The sequence below is a fragment of the Conger conger genome, chromosome 8, assembly GCF_963514075.1.
Source record: "Conger conger chromosome 8, fConCon1.1, whole genome shotgun sequence".
Classification (NCBI taxonomy): domain Eukaryota; kingdom Metazoa; phylum Chordata; class Actinopteri; order Anguilliformes; family Congridae; genus Conger; species Conger conger.
In genome coordinates this window covers 53,810,835-53,824,560 of record NC_083767.1, presented here as the reverse complement: position 1 = coordinate 53,824,560, position 13,726 = coordinate 53,810,835, and the positions used below count along the sequence as shown (strand labels likewise).

The window sequence follows — 13,726 nt, the reverse complement described above, 5'->3', positions numbered from 1 at the left end:
CCCACGTTGTACTTAGAATTTATGAACCTCGAAGAATGTTGACTGAATAGGTAATCTTTCGTAATTCCCCCTTCCACTTATTCCATGGCCAATCAGGGTACAGTAGTTGTGCGTACAGATTCATGGTCCAATCATTCTTCTGTGTGATGAAAGGTGACTGACTCAAAGGTTTGAAGGCGGCACTGTTTTCAGCTTGGGAATATTCACATTACAATGAAGTTTAATGGTGTGGTAACACATTTGTATGTAGAAGTAATATAACCTTATCGTTACTTATTCGCATTAAGAAATAGAGTAGTCTTGCAATAGCTATATTTTAACACATTGAGAATGTTAAACAGAAGGCTATCGACATACGTTACCATACCAAAATTCTGTTGCGTCATAATGCTGTGAGCATGGTCGTGATCCGCCATCTAGTGGACTAATGCAAAAACGTTGGACTCACGACTTCATTATTGTAATTAAACAATATCATAGTCTCTCATATTCACGGCAGATAATTGACGTATTACTTGTTTATTTTATTTATTTATTTATTTATTTATTTATTTATTTATTTATTTATTTTACAAAATGCACTTAGAATTGTATCTGTTGTGCTCCTATTAATATAAAAGGCAGTTTTACCAAATGTGAGAATTGATTCAATACTTTTTAAACTTTTTACATACAATGTCGGTGTATTTCATCGTAGTTGAATTGCTTTTTAAATTGTCCAAAGGGAACTGATGGGATATTCACTGATTTGCATCAGAATCACTCGCAGAAATATGTACACTGCAATGGCAGTGCCCTGCGGTAGAGGGCACGGGGAAGACCGAATTCATCAGAGGCGTGGCCAGGCTCTGTGTGTGGAGGAGGAGGGGTGGGGTGAAAGATACAAATGCATACAAATGACATAATTTGATAGTTTAAAGGAAACCTTGAACTGGAAAGCAATGTCACAAGGTACTATACAGACAGATTCAAAGAACAAAAACTTTATTTTTCAGATCACTGCTCTTGCGTGACCTGGCTAAATTCCCTACATTTATTTTTGAAAAAGCAACCATTAATCTGGGAACTGTGTGTGCTTCTGCGTGTGCACGCATATGAGAGAAAGACAGACATAGAGAATGGGAGATAAAACGGAGTGAAAGGAAGGGGGTGCATGACGTGTGTATGTGGTGCGGACGGAATATTAATGGAAAGGAGATGCAAAAATAGTCCATGTCCTACAGTAATAGAGACATCATCAGAAGAACTATAGACTGTAGAATGTATTTGATCTCACAATGAAAATTAGTCACTCAGTATTGGTCAGTACTTGTATCTCGTGCTTTGATCAGAATTGTTGACATTAAACAGACTTATCTGAAGAAATGTGAAGCAGAAGTGAAGCAGTCATGCCAGCCCATTGCTGGTCTGTGTATGACCTGACCCAAGGGTCCATATCTTTGTTTTCCTATGTGGCAAATGTCACATATGTCACCCCTCTGGGCGGAATTCAGAATAATGAATGAATAATATTACATAAACACTCTTTACTCCTTGTTGCCTAACTTCCCCTAAACCTCTTTCAATCTTAAAATCTGAATAGGGTGTGAGCTGTGGCACTTTTTTTTCTCTCTCTTTCCTGGGGAATGGCATAGGGGGTAGTTTGGATTGATATAAGGTGGATAGCATGTATCTGGATAGCCTGTTGGAGGGGGAGGTCGTGGGGGGTCGGGGTGCTGTTATTGCTGTTGATAATAAAATAAAATGAAATCACCAAAATATCTTTGTATATGTGAGTTTAATGCACACCAAGTAAACATATTAACCACAAAGACAATGTTGTACACGTATGTCTTCTTTAAGGTCTGATCCAGGATGTTTTGTCTGGTTATCTGAGGACATTCATCTTGAACGACATGACACTGCTTCCTGTATTGAGTCAGCACTTCCCTCGATTCACCGCGTTTTTTTTAGGTGTCTATTTGGCATTGGCTTTGTGGGGCGGGGCGAATGTGACAATGCGCTTCGTCTCTGCGAGGACGTTGCGTTGCATTACGCGGGCCTTTCATTACCGTAAGCGGCTCTTTTTCACTGTGAGATGAATGAAGGATGTAAAAGGTTCCGATGGGCTTGTCGGCAGGGGTGCGAGGTTCTCAGGCACTGCTGAACGGGACAGGCGCAGAGTAATCGTCCTGACAGCCCCCTCCCTGGAGAGATGCTGATGCCCAGGCTTTGGCAGAGAGCAGTGTCCGTCATCAAAAAGATTCCCCTCTCCTCTCTGCTCCCAGCAGCTCCATCCGAGCTGTGCACAGTTGTGATCCAACCCTTGGGGTTTTATATTACTTGTGCATATTGGACATTAGGAGCCTGGTTAATATTGTAGGGAGATAATGGGGGGCACACGTACACACATAAATAGTGTGCGTACACTTTCTGGGGAACACTTTCGTTCTGTAAGTAAATCAAAAGTAAATTTTACAGTAAAGCAGACAAAGTATATATCGTGATACAGACAGTAACAAGCCTTTGTACCTTTGCAGGCATTTTTTAAATTTACTTTGTTAGTGTGCGGGGTTAAGAATAGCTGTTTTTGTCTGCATACATCCTTTAAAAATATCTACTCTACGGCAAGACACTGCCATGTCTGTCTGCAAAGCCCCCTGGCCTGGTGATGCCTGAATTAGCTTTGCGTGTGAGCGGCATTGCGTGTTCACATATTCTCACACTACAGACTGTATTCACACTGTAGTACTGTTGGTAAACAACCTCTTGCCACTTGTACGTTGATGTTCCATGCAGATCCTTACAGTCCATATCTGCTGTTGCACTGAGCTCAGCTACGTTATATAATACCGCATAGTAATGTAGCTCCGTAAAATAATTTGGGGATTATCTCACTGCCGAAAACGTGTTTCAGGCTGGTTTGACCTGTCTTTTTAATACAAAGCATTATTGTATAACCGCGGACACTATAAATATGTACTCCCTAAACAGAGGAGTACATTAGTGAGGCATTGGGTTGCAGGTATATTCCGTGCGTAAAATTAGATTGTAGTGAATCTTATCTTAAGTTTCCTCGTTTCACTATTTTACCCTCTTGATGTTAGCCTACCTTAAAATAAAACTGACTGAGTCAAACAAGATACAAGCTCCTCCGAGGTCCAGTCTAATACGTTTTACTGCCATTTACGCGTTGGATTACGTGCATATTTTTAGAACTAAATTGCAGTATGATAATGCTAATCCGTAGAACTCGCAACTGTATGTTTCCAGGTTGCTAAATAATTTATACGCACTTCTAAAATAAGATAGAATGGCAGGGACAGCACCTCTTCGTGTCAGTTAAATTTACAGATCGAGTCACAGAACCCATTTCAGAAAAACTGAAGTCGCTTACGACTAGTTATGTGTCAGTTTCTTAATCTAAGGTTGTATGTATTGAATAAACAACTTCGTAGTTAATTTAGGCAAAAACAACATATATTTCGAGTTAAACACATAGGTCTATTGACAATATTAATTATTTGCGTCCATCATTTATACGTTCAATTGCTTTTTAAAGATTACTCCCTCAAGGTGTTATGAAGTTTTGTTGAATTTATGTTATTTTTACATGTATATTAATTTGTAGACCTTATATTTACAAATCTAAAAAGTCCCAAATTCAGCGCACTCCTTGTCCGTGTTACGCGCTCGCACACACGAGTACACGCGCGCACACAAACGCACACGCACATACACAGTATGCTTCCACATGCACTGCACACACGCTCTTCTCTGCCTCGCAAGAAGGAAAAAAAACACCCGTGAGGTCAGGATTTAAGAGTGCATAAATTACTTGCTACAAGAGCGGGTGGTATTACGTAAGACTTCTCGTCCGCTACAGCTGCGAATAACAGTGACAGTGGCGGAGTTGCGGAACGCCAGCTGGAAAGACCACTACAGTAAGCGAAGAGGAGACGCCAGAGAGTTCTGGGGGGAAATAAAACCCTGAAAATGCAGGAATTTCGCTCCTTGTTTTGAGAATAAATTGAAGGGGAACATCAGTAGGGAGCTGGAGATTTTGCGAGAACAGGAAGAAACGACAAATCCTCCTCATCCCCAGTGCCAATCGGCTTCTTGCAGCTGACTGGGAAGTAATCGTTAGAAAATAACAGGACCTGGGCATGCAGGAGTGAAGGCTACTCTCCACATTGCGGGCACCCCAAAAAACTGGTTGTGGCCCCACAACAGTTGGAACGGGGCCAGGGAATATGAGCCCACTGTGGCCCTTTGTGTGGACGGTGTGGGGACTTAGGGTCACGACGGTCTGGGGGTCATCAGTCAGTCCCATCCTCCTCAAGATGACTCCTGTCCCATCTGTGGAAGATGCACATAATATCACCGATGCGGTGACCAGTAACTACACAGGTGAGATACAAACATTTATACTTCAAGTGCTGTTTTCTGGTTCCCCTTAAAGTAATGAATGCATATCAGATGAACAGTGAGCATCTTGTGTGATACTGTACTTGTCTACTTGCATTTTGTTTACACATCATCATTTCCGCTTTGGGTTAAGGCCTTTGGTGTAAGACTTGATGTTATGGTTTATGCTATATGAGCATGCCTTGGAGAGTGGGGTGCACTGATTGTGACTTGTGTGATGTCTATATGAGTGCGGTTGGATGGTGCACACACGTACAGACATGCGCATATAGAGTACTGCATAAAACATGTGCATGCAAAGACACACACACACACACACACACACACAGCAAACCAGCACACAGTCACGTGTCTGCATGCACATATAAGACAAAAGCTCAGAGAAACAAAGTTATACAAATCTCCTTAAGGGTTTAAAACACACACACACACAGTTGATTCATAACAGAACAATGTGAGAATGAAGGCTTCAGTGCTGTTGCTCTGGTCAGCAGGATTTTCCATAAAGCCTGTTCTGCTGATTGACTGAATGCACTGAACCACTGGACCACACAGTTATTTTTCTCATGGTCCACTGCTACGCTGGAAACTTTCTAACATGAAATGCTTAGTCTGTTTCATTCACATTAATTAAATGAACACTTGAACACTTATATCAATATTCAAATATGTATGGTTTCATTGACCATTTTGCAGGTACTGTAACTTAAATGGCTATTACCTGGCATTCTTTTATGGCTACATATTTTAAAACTGTTCTACCAGCTGTGAAACAAGTTATATACTGCTATGCCGAATCGCAGATCGTGTTGGTCCTTCCTTTTTTTCTTATCTGTATGTATTCAGATATTAGGCCCAGATGAAAAGAAAGCTGTCTGTATGAGTTCTACTTTAGCTTTGGGGATAATTGATTAAGAAAGTTGTGCTCTACATGTGGATTAATAGAATAATGCAACCCTTAAATTAAGTTAAATTAATTATTCACTGTTAAAGACAGGGTGCATTGTATGGTAGAGCAGAGTGGAGTCATTCATTAGACACACAGAGAAAGACAGTGCTTATTGTAGTGTTCAGGGTTTTGACAGCAACAGGGATGCCACATCACATGACGTGAGCTTGTGTTATTGATGTCTTCCTCTCTTTCTCAGCACCATCCTTACAAATCTACATTGAAGTATTTCATTATGGATATTCTGTACCTGTTAGTGGGTTGCGTGGCTTGTACTACTGATGCATTGGTTTCAGTTTTCCCCTCTAGTGCATTGACTTTGAATTGGCTGTAGTATTGATCAAGGATGAAAGGTTTAATTTGGCAGGGTGGTCGGCATTAACACAAGATTCTGATGGACAATCTGTTTCACTTCCCATTGGGTTAGCACAACGGGTGCTTTCTTGTAGTGTAGAGATAAGCATCTTTGGGAATAGGAGTGTTTGATGACAAAAAGGCCTTTCAGCCAACCAAGGCTCATCTGTTTACTTGCAAGATCTATCTAGATTTGATCTGGAACTTCTCATTAACTACTCATTTGGAACTATGGGTTTACTGTTTGTGCCAACACAGATTATGGGCACACGGGTTCTCTGGTTACCACAGCCTCTATGTTACAGGGGTCTTGCAAGAGTATTGAGACTTTCTGGATTTCATCAAGTGCCTTGGTTTGAGCATAATGATTTAAGTCCCCGTCCTGTGAATAAGCTCAATTAAAGTGCCTAATGACAGAGTACTTTATTTTCACTGACCACTCACCGCCATACACCAACTGACTCCAACCAGATACTGACTCCATTCATAGACTGACTCCAACCAGAGACTTGACTCTCCCAAATGCACAGCCCTGTGCTGCTGGCTTCTTCAGGGGATGTACGCAGGTAAAGGGGATTACTTAAGTACTTATGTCACAGAGCAGGAGCAGGGAGCAGGGGATAACAGGAATACCCGTTTCCTTCGGCCCTGGAGATGCGCTCTGTTGGATTAACACTCCTCCAGTGACGTGTTTCACCAGGAAACAGGGTCAACACCCGCACCAAATTAAACAAACAGCCAGTGAATGGCTGCAGTTGAAGAAACTTAAAAAAAGGGCTGTTTTTGAGTCAAACTGTTTGCTCGCCACCACTTCTCAGCCAGCTGAAGTATATTTTTAACAGCTCAAATTATTGCAACTTTAGAAATAATTTCCTTTGCTGTATGTCCAGTATGTTTGCAGAAAGATGACTTTAAGGCCAGCATTTGAGCAGCATTGCTTAACACTAATTTACCCGTGTTGCTTTTCCCCATTCCTCAGCCTTGTATCAGACCAGGATGAAAAGGGTTATGAGAATGTTTACTGCACATTACTGCACATGAAATGAACAATTTTACTCAGTGAAGTGTGACTGACATTGACCAAAGGCTATAGTGCCACACGCACTTGGTCAGGCACGTGCCCATTATATTTTTCACTCTCAGCCTTCGCTGTGGCGAACAGTGAACTCTAGAGAAACCCGCGCGTGCTGCCCGCGCACGTGGCGAGCAGAGCGTACGTCATCGCCAGCAGAGTCACGTACGGCTGCTTCGCCCCGCAGGCCTTCGGGAAGGGAGCGAGAGCGGTGCGCGCGGAGGACGCGGGTATCATCAGCCCGCTCCGTTTCACCGCCTTCCCTTCGCCCTCGGCTCGGGGACCGACGTTCCCGTCGAGCGGCCGTGCGGTTCTTCTGGAGCGGGCTCTCGCGTTCGATCCCCCATCGCCCGCCTCGCCGTCAGTGACGGCTTCGCGGGGATAAATCTTTAATAGACGGTCTAATCTTTATTTAATCACACTTCGCTCTGAGAGCCTTCGGTGGTAGGCCCCTGAGGGGGAGAGAGAGAGAGAGAGAGGGAGGGAAAGAGAGAAGGAAAGAGAAGTAGAGAGAGGGGAAAGGGGGGGTGGGGGAAGAAGAATGAGAGAGTTGTTCTACTGCAGAGTCAGGTTTCTTCATGTCATCAAAGTTCTTTGGCAGTGCACGCCATCGCCATGCCAGTTAATCTCTTCTGAATGAGCCTGGCACATAAGCCCTGCTCCTGTCAGTGGTCTCTGTCTCTTAGACTGGTGGCTCCATACTTCTGCGGATCATGTCAGATAATAGTGATGAGAACCCCAGTATGGATGAGAGACAGACGCATTGAGAAAATCTCAGAGGTTAAGTTATACATGCCAGCCCTTTTATTGAGGAACACAGATTAGGTCCATTGGAGAGTCTAAATTGCCCATAGGAATGAGTGTGTGAGTGAAAGGTGGGTGTGTCCTGCGGTGGATGGGCGACCAGTTCAGGGTGTAGTCCAGCCCCCCCCCCCCTCCCCCCCCATGACCCTGACCAGGAACAAGTTCAGGAAAGATCATTGATTTGATGGATGTATGGGAATTCAAATGTGAAGCTGTTCTAACTATTCCTAAATTAAAAACACCCTATACCATTCCATGTTCCATATACCATGGAAAAACACACTGTGAATGTGTCCTCCTGTGTATTTCATCAGAGTCACCTCTGCAGTAACTGCCTCTAACAAACCTCCCAGATCTGTCACAGGCCAGCAGCACATTGCTTGTCCTAATTTGCTAATGCAGCAGAGCAGAGCTGCGAGGGAAAGTTAGATCAGGGAAAATCACCAAAATGGGGGCTCATCAGCTCCTGCATGGGTCTTATGGAGATTTTGGATGTAGAATTTGTTACAGAATACTGCTCAGCTCCTTGGACTGAGGTAGATGCGGTGTGCGAGATAGACAGAGAGACGTATTTGGTTTATTTAATGAGTATTTTGTAATCTTATTGTGGGAAGTTTCTGCATAGGGTCCTGGTCTGGGGGGTATCAATGTGGGGGCTCACTGCAATGAACAGGAAACTAAAGTTTAGACAACGAAAGCGATAAAAAACCCCAGCAAGAGCAGGGAACACTTAATTTGCATCTTCCTCCTTTTCCAAGGCTAATGTTAACATTGTTCTACAATAGAAGCATTGTCACTGACTGCACATAGTGTGTATGTGTGTATTGTTTGCACTAATTTTGTGTATGTGTGTATTGTTTGCTGTTTGCTGCTTTGCATGTGTGTGTGTGTGTATGTGTATGTGTGTGCGTGTGTGTTGTTGTGTGTGTGTGTGTGTGTGTGTGTGTGTGCGGGCGCGTGACAGATCAGAAAAGCCCTCTCTGTCAGCATAGCTCATGCTCTCATTGCGTCTCTCCGGGCTGCTGTAGAAACCCTGCCCATCTGTCTCCTCTAATCTGGGCAGAGCGTGGAGCAGCCTGCTCTTAGCCCCTCTCCATGTGACAGGCTTGCACCACTGCCCCTCTCCCCGGGCGGATTTACGCTCTGTGTGTCCGTCTCTCCGGCCGTGCAGGGCAGAGCTGCGTGTCCCTGCTGCCTCCACGCCGCGGCTCCTTCTACGTGGAGACCGGCACCGGCGTGTCGCTGGGCTCTGTGCTGGTGTTCTGGTGCCGGGAGGGCTACCAGCTGGTTGGCAGCGAGAAGATCACCTGCATCATCAGAGCTAGCAGTCCCCAGTGGAGCAACTACCTCCCCGTCTGTGAGGGTGTGTGTCTTTAAACTTCAGCACGGCCTGTCTCTCTTTCTCTTCCTCTTCCTCTTTCTCTCTCGCTTGCTCACACTTTTATTTAAACTCCACACAAACAGAATCCCCAAGGAAAAGGCCCCATTTTACAGTACAGAGAGATCCAAGCAGTTCTGCTGACAGAACATCCAAATCCCCATTGTGCTTTCACTAAATACACTTTGGCTCTGAGCTGAGGTAAATTGTGAACCACTGGCTAATCCCTAATACCAGTGTCAAAGGCTGAAGGCGAAGGATGAGGTGGGGGTGGGGGGTTAGGGGTTAAGCGGTCACTCAGAGGATGAGGTCAAAGGGCACCAACACCTGGGAGTGAAAGAGTGGCCCAGCCCACAATCCCATCAGTTCCAGACCTCCTCTCTGTTCTTCTGTGAGTTTTGTAAACGTGATCACCCTCCATCCCTCTCAGCCATCCCCAGGCCTGAGGACCGGGGCCTGCGTGTGGCCGTGCTGGTGTCTGTGGTCAGTGGCATCGTGATCCTGGCCATGTCTGTGTCCTTCATCGTCTGCTGCCTGCAGGAGCGACTCAGTAAGGAGAGAGAGTACCGCCAGGAGAGCAGGGCCAGGTACACAAATAACTCACCTAACCTTACACACCTGTACTATAGAGCCGGGTACAGAAATAACTCACCTAACCTTACACACCTGTACTGTAGAGCCAGGTACACAAATAACTCACCTAACCTTACACACTTGTACTGTAGAGCCAGGTACACAAATAACTCACCTAACCTTACACACCTGTACTATAGAGCCAGGTACAGAAATAACTCACCTAACCTTACACACCTGTACTGTAGAGCCAGGTACACAAATAACTCACCTAACCTTACACACTTGTACTGTAGAGCCAGGTACACAAATAACTAACCTAACCTTACACACCTGTACTATAGAGCCAGGTACAGAAATAACTCACCTAACCTTACACACCTGTACTATAGAGCCAGGTACAGAAATAACTCACCTAACCTTACACACCTGTACTGTAGAGCCAGGTACACAAATAACTCACCTAAACTTACACACCTGTACTGTAGAGCCAGGTACACAAATAACTCACCTAACCTTACACACCTGTACTGTAGAGCCAGGTTTACAAATAACTCACCTGAACTTACACACCTGTACTGTAGAGCCAGGTACACACTGGACATAACTCACCTAACCTTATTGTACACACCTGTACTGTAGAGCCAGGTACACACTGGACATAACTCACCTAACCTTATTGTACACACCTGTACTGTAGAGCCAGGTACACACTGCACCAGTTCACCTTACCTGCACATATCTACATTGAATTGCCATACTTGCGCATATGAGAGAACCAGGTACACACCTGCACTGTAAAATACCTTAACTTCGCTTAAGTGAGTCTTCACAGTACTTGTATAGACAGCAGGTGGAATCATTACTTGACATGAATTACAATCTTTATTTCCTCACAGAGCTGAATATTTCATTTAATTTTATATTGTATGTACTGCCACAGTTCAATGTAATGTACAAATATGTGCCAGTATAAGGAATTTAAACATCCATCTTTGTATATATAAGCTAAATTCCTAGTGCTCAGTGCTGCTGCCCCATGTTCATACTGGAACCTGTTTTGCGCGCAGCCCAGATATGGGGGCTTTCAGCGCGCCCCAGCCTCGAGATCGCAGCACATTTTCTACCTGAGCTAACGGCGTCCCTTCTCACGTGCTCTCGCATGTTTTTGGCTTTATCACACGCGTGACATCACTCCCATTATAGTAATTCGCTTTTTACAGCGAGCATTAATATTTCAGCCGCCATCACGTTGATGAGCGTCTTAATGATGATTGCGATGTTGATGATGAGGATAACGGAGAAGTCAAAGCGAGCAATAACGCCGTAGAGTGCCTCGTGACACGGGGGGGGGGGGGGGGGAGGGGGGCTGTGAGTTCAAATCCAGATAAAGCAGCGGCATGGTGAAACGGTGTTTAATAATGTGTGAGATTAAAGCAGAAGCCATTTGAAATTCCCTGGTGAGATACACTTTCTCTGCCTCATTTTTTGTGATCTGAAGCAGGTAACAGTCTTATGGCAGAGTGAACGAGCTGGTGCTCCTCTGATCTCTTCCACGCAGGAAGAGGGAGAAGCAACGGTCCGCGTCTCGGAGGGGGGTGTGCTGGCTGGAGCAGGAGAACGGAGACTGGGAAGCTTTCCCCCCACCCAGAATCTTCCACCTGTCCCACCGCCTGCCCCCTGAGAGCCCACTCTACCCGGGCGGCTACAGAGGCTACGATAACCGCGGATATTACAGGTGGGCTTCTGGTACTGTCCATAGGACGAGGCACAGGAGCTTGACCTCCACATTCACTGTAGAAAATACTCTGACCATGCTGTATATCCAGGCCTTTGCATGTACCGGCCAGATTATGTTATGATTGGCTCGGTTAGGGGTTCCTCAGGAACTGTGGTCTCGGGAACCCAAGTGAAAATATTTCATTTGATGTATTTACATTTCTTACATTTCATGTAAAGTAAAATATCTTGTGCTAAGTCGCTACACATCTAAATCAATGTATAACATTAAAAAATGGTGGCGGATGGAGCTGAGAGCTTAATTTGTCTGCCCCCCCCCCCCTGAAACAGGAGCCAGGAGAGTCTGCTGAAGGCTTCTGTCCCGGGGCTGTACTGCTCCGACAACCAGGTGTACCCTCAGATGGTGCTGCAGAGAGTTCCCACCCCCACCGCTCCCCTGTACCTGCACCTCCCCGCCCAGCCCGCGGAGGCCCCTCCCCCGCCGCAGGTCATGTCCGCCTACTCCAACCCCGCCTACCACAGCAGCCCCCACGACACCCCGCATAGGCCGTGGCCATAGCAACCCCCAACCCCCCCCCCCCGTTCCACAGCACCTCCCCACCTTCTGGGGGCTGCGCTCAGTAGCCACGGTGACGGCTACAGGACTCTGCTGTGCCAGCGCGCATCCACTGCAGATCATGCAAAGACACTCCGGGGTGGCGTGACGATGGAAATGCTCCTTTCCTCGCGTGTTTACACGTTTAACACATTCAGAATACCCCCCCCCCCCCGGTTGTTTCCTTTCAGAGATGAGTGGAAGAACAATCTTTTTAACATCTATTTATAGTTTCTCTTAGTAGTGGTATCGTCAGGTGTCGATCCTCCCTCTTCGCCCCCCAGGGGTCACCTGATCAGGGTGTGTTAGCATAAAGCCCATGGCTGCTCCCTGTGTGGCTTCTTATGGCAGGAAAGTCACTCCAGAAGAAACACGAAGCTGTGTATGTAAGTGATTGCATCCTTAAGTACTGCCAGTGTGTAGGTCTCTTTGTGCTGGCAATGGCCAACCATGTCAGCTGATCAGACTTACTGTGCAAAGGCAGAGGATGCCAGGCTCAGTTGCAACGGCTGACTGTTTTCAGGCTACCAGCCTGCCGTGATTTACATAGGGGTTCTCTTAACCCCGATACGTGCAACCATAGCCATGCTCTTATGAAAATATGGCAGATTTTTCATTTCTTATGCTTTTATTTGAAGGATTTGAAATTCTGTATTAAGCACTTTTTTGTTGTCATTGCTCTATTGATTATTTCTCTGCCACAGATAAATAGCAAAGAAATACAGTCACAATAAAATATGTGTGCACACAGTACAGAGTAATGGAGTTTCAGAAGGCCTCAGAACCTATTGTCATCCCAGCATATTTTTATAGAAATGTATAAAGTTTCCTTAAAATAATAAATAGATTTTATTACATCTGGTGTCCGTTTGTTTTTTCTGCATGTTCGACCGATTTAAGATTCATCTCTCATCTACATCTCAAATGTGATCTAAGTGACTTTGACTTTGGAATTATTGTTGATTCCAGGGTGGTCTGGGTATCTCAGAAGCTGCTGATCTCCTGCGATTTCCATGCATAACAACCTCTAGAGTTTTCAGAGAATGGTGTGAAGAACAAAAAAAAACCATGCAGTGGGCAGCAGTTCTGTGGGCAAAAACTTTGGAGTCACTGACCAGCTGGACAATCTACCTACGACCAAGTCTCAGCTTCCAAGCAGAGATGACCAGATTGTCTGCTAAAATTTCCTAGTACTTTTTCATTATGCCATTAAGCCTTAAATAGTGTCCGCAGACCAATTGCAGCAAAACATCCCAAAAACATCAATGACCCACCTCCATATTTGATAGTAGGTATGTTGATGGCGTGTATGACCAAGAAGTTCAACCTTGGTCTCATGTGACTATAGCACTTTCCTCCGGTCATAATTCCAATGAAGTTTGGGAAACTTCAGATGATTTGTTTAGTTTATTATGCTCAGTAAGGGCTTGCTTCATGCCACCCTTTCAAAGAGTGTATTGGTATGGAGGTGGCATTTTCTGGTTCTTTTTGAGACTTGGTGACCCCAAGATGCAACCAATCTCTGCAATAGTTAAACCGCAATCCTTCATCATCTTCCTCACTATCCATGAGGACAGCGTGAACTTGATTCCTCTTCCAGGCAAGTTTGCAACCACTCCATATTTTTTTATTATTGCCCTTAGTGCTATGTGGTATGTTTAAACGTTAATGTTTTGTTGTACCCATTACCAGGTGAATTACCATCTGTCTCTTTTGAATTGACAGTTCTTTGGTTTTTCCTATGCTGATGGATGACAAATGGATTTTTCATGCTTGTTACCTTATTTTGAACTCAAGTGAAACAGAAAGTGATGAACTGGCACAATTAAATTCCTTTAGACTGAGTTTAACTAA

General features: G+C 44.8%; 1 protein-coding gene across 1 annotated transcript; it reads left to right on the top strand.

The window, feature by feature from the left end:
* The first annotated feature begins 3,921 nt into the window (after positions 1 to 3,921).
* Positions 3,922 to 11,836, top strand: zgc:162331 (uncharacterized protein LOC793007 homolog). The gene is made up of 5 exons (XM_061250702.1): positions 3,922 to 4,389; positions 8,758 to 8,949; positions 9,395 to 9,551; positions 11,099 to 11,275; positions 11,608 to 11,836. Exons 1-5 carry the CDS (start codon positions 4,233 to 4,235, stop codon positions 11,834 to 11,836), a joined length of 912 nt encoding a protein of 303 aa, XP_061106686.1. The 5' UTR covers positions 3,922 to 4,232.
* The last annotated feature ends 1,890 nt before the right edge of the window (positions 11,837 to 13,726 follow it).

Bases quoted from the DNA above. Each gene is read 5' to 3' on its own strand.
- zgc:162331 (XM_061250702.1), top strand. From the start codon at position 4,233: ATGAGCCCACTGTGGCCCTTTGTGTGGACGGTGTGGGGACTTAGGGTC. The intron at 8,950-9,394 runs GTGTGTGTCTTT...CATCCCTCTCAG, and splicing joins CTACCTCCCCGTCTGTGAGG to CCATCCCCAGGCCTGAGGAC. The intron at 9,552-11,098 runs GTACACAAATAA...TCTTCCACGCAG, and splicing joins CGCCAGGAGAGCAGGGCCAG to GAAGAGGGAGAAGCAACGGT.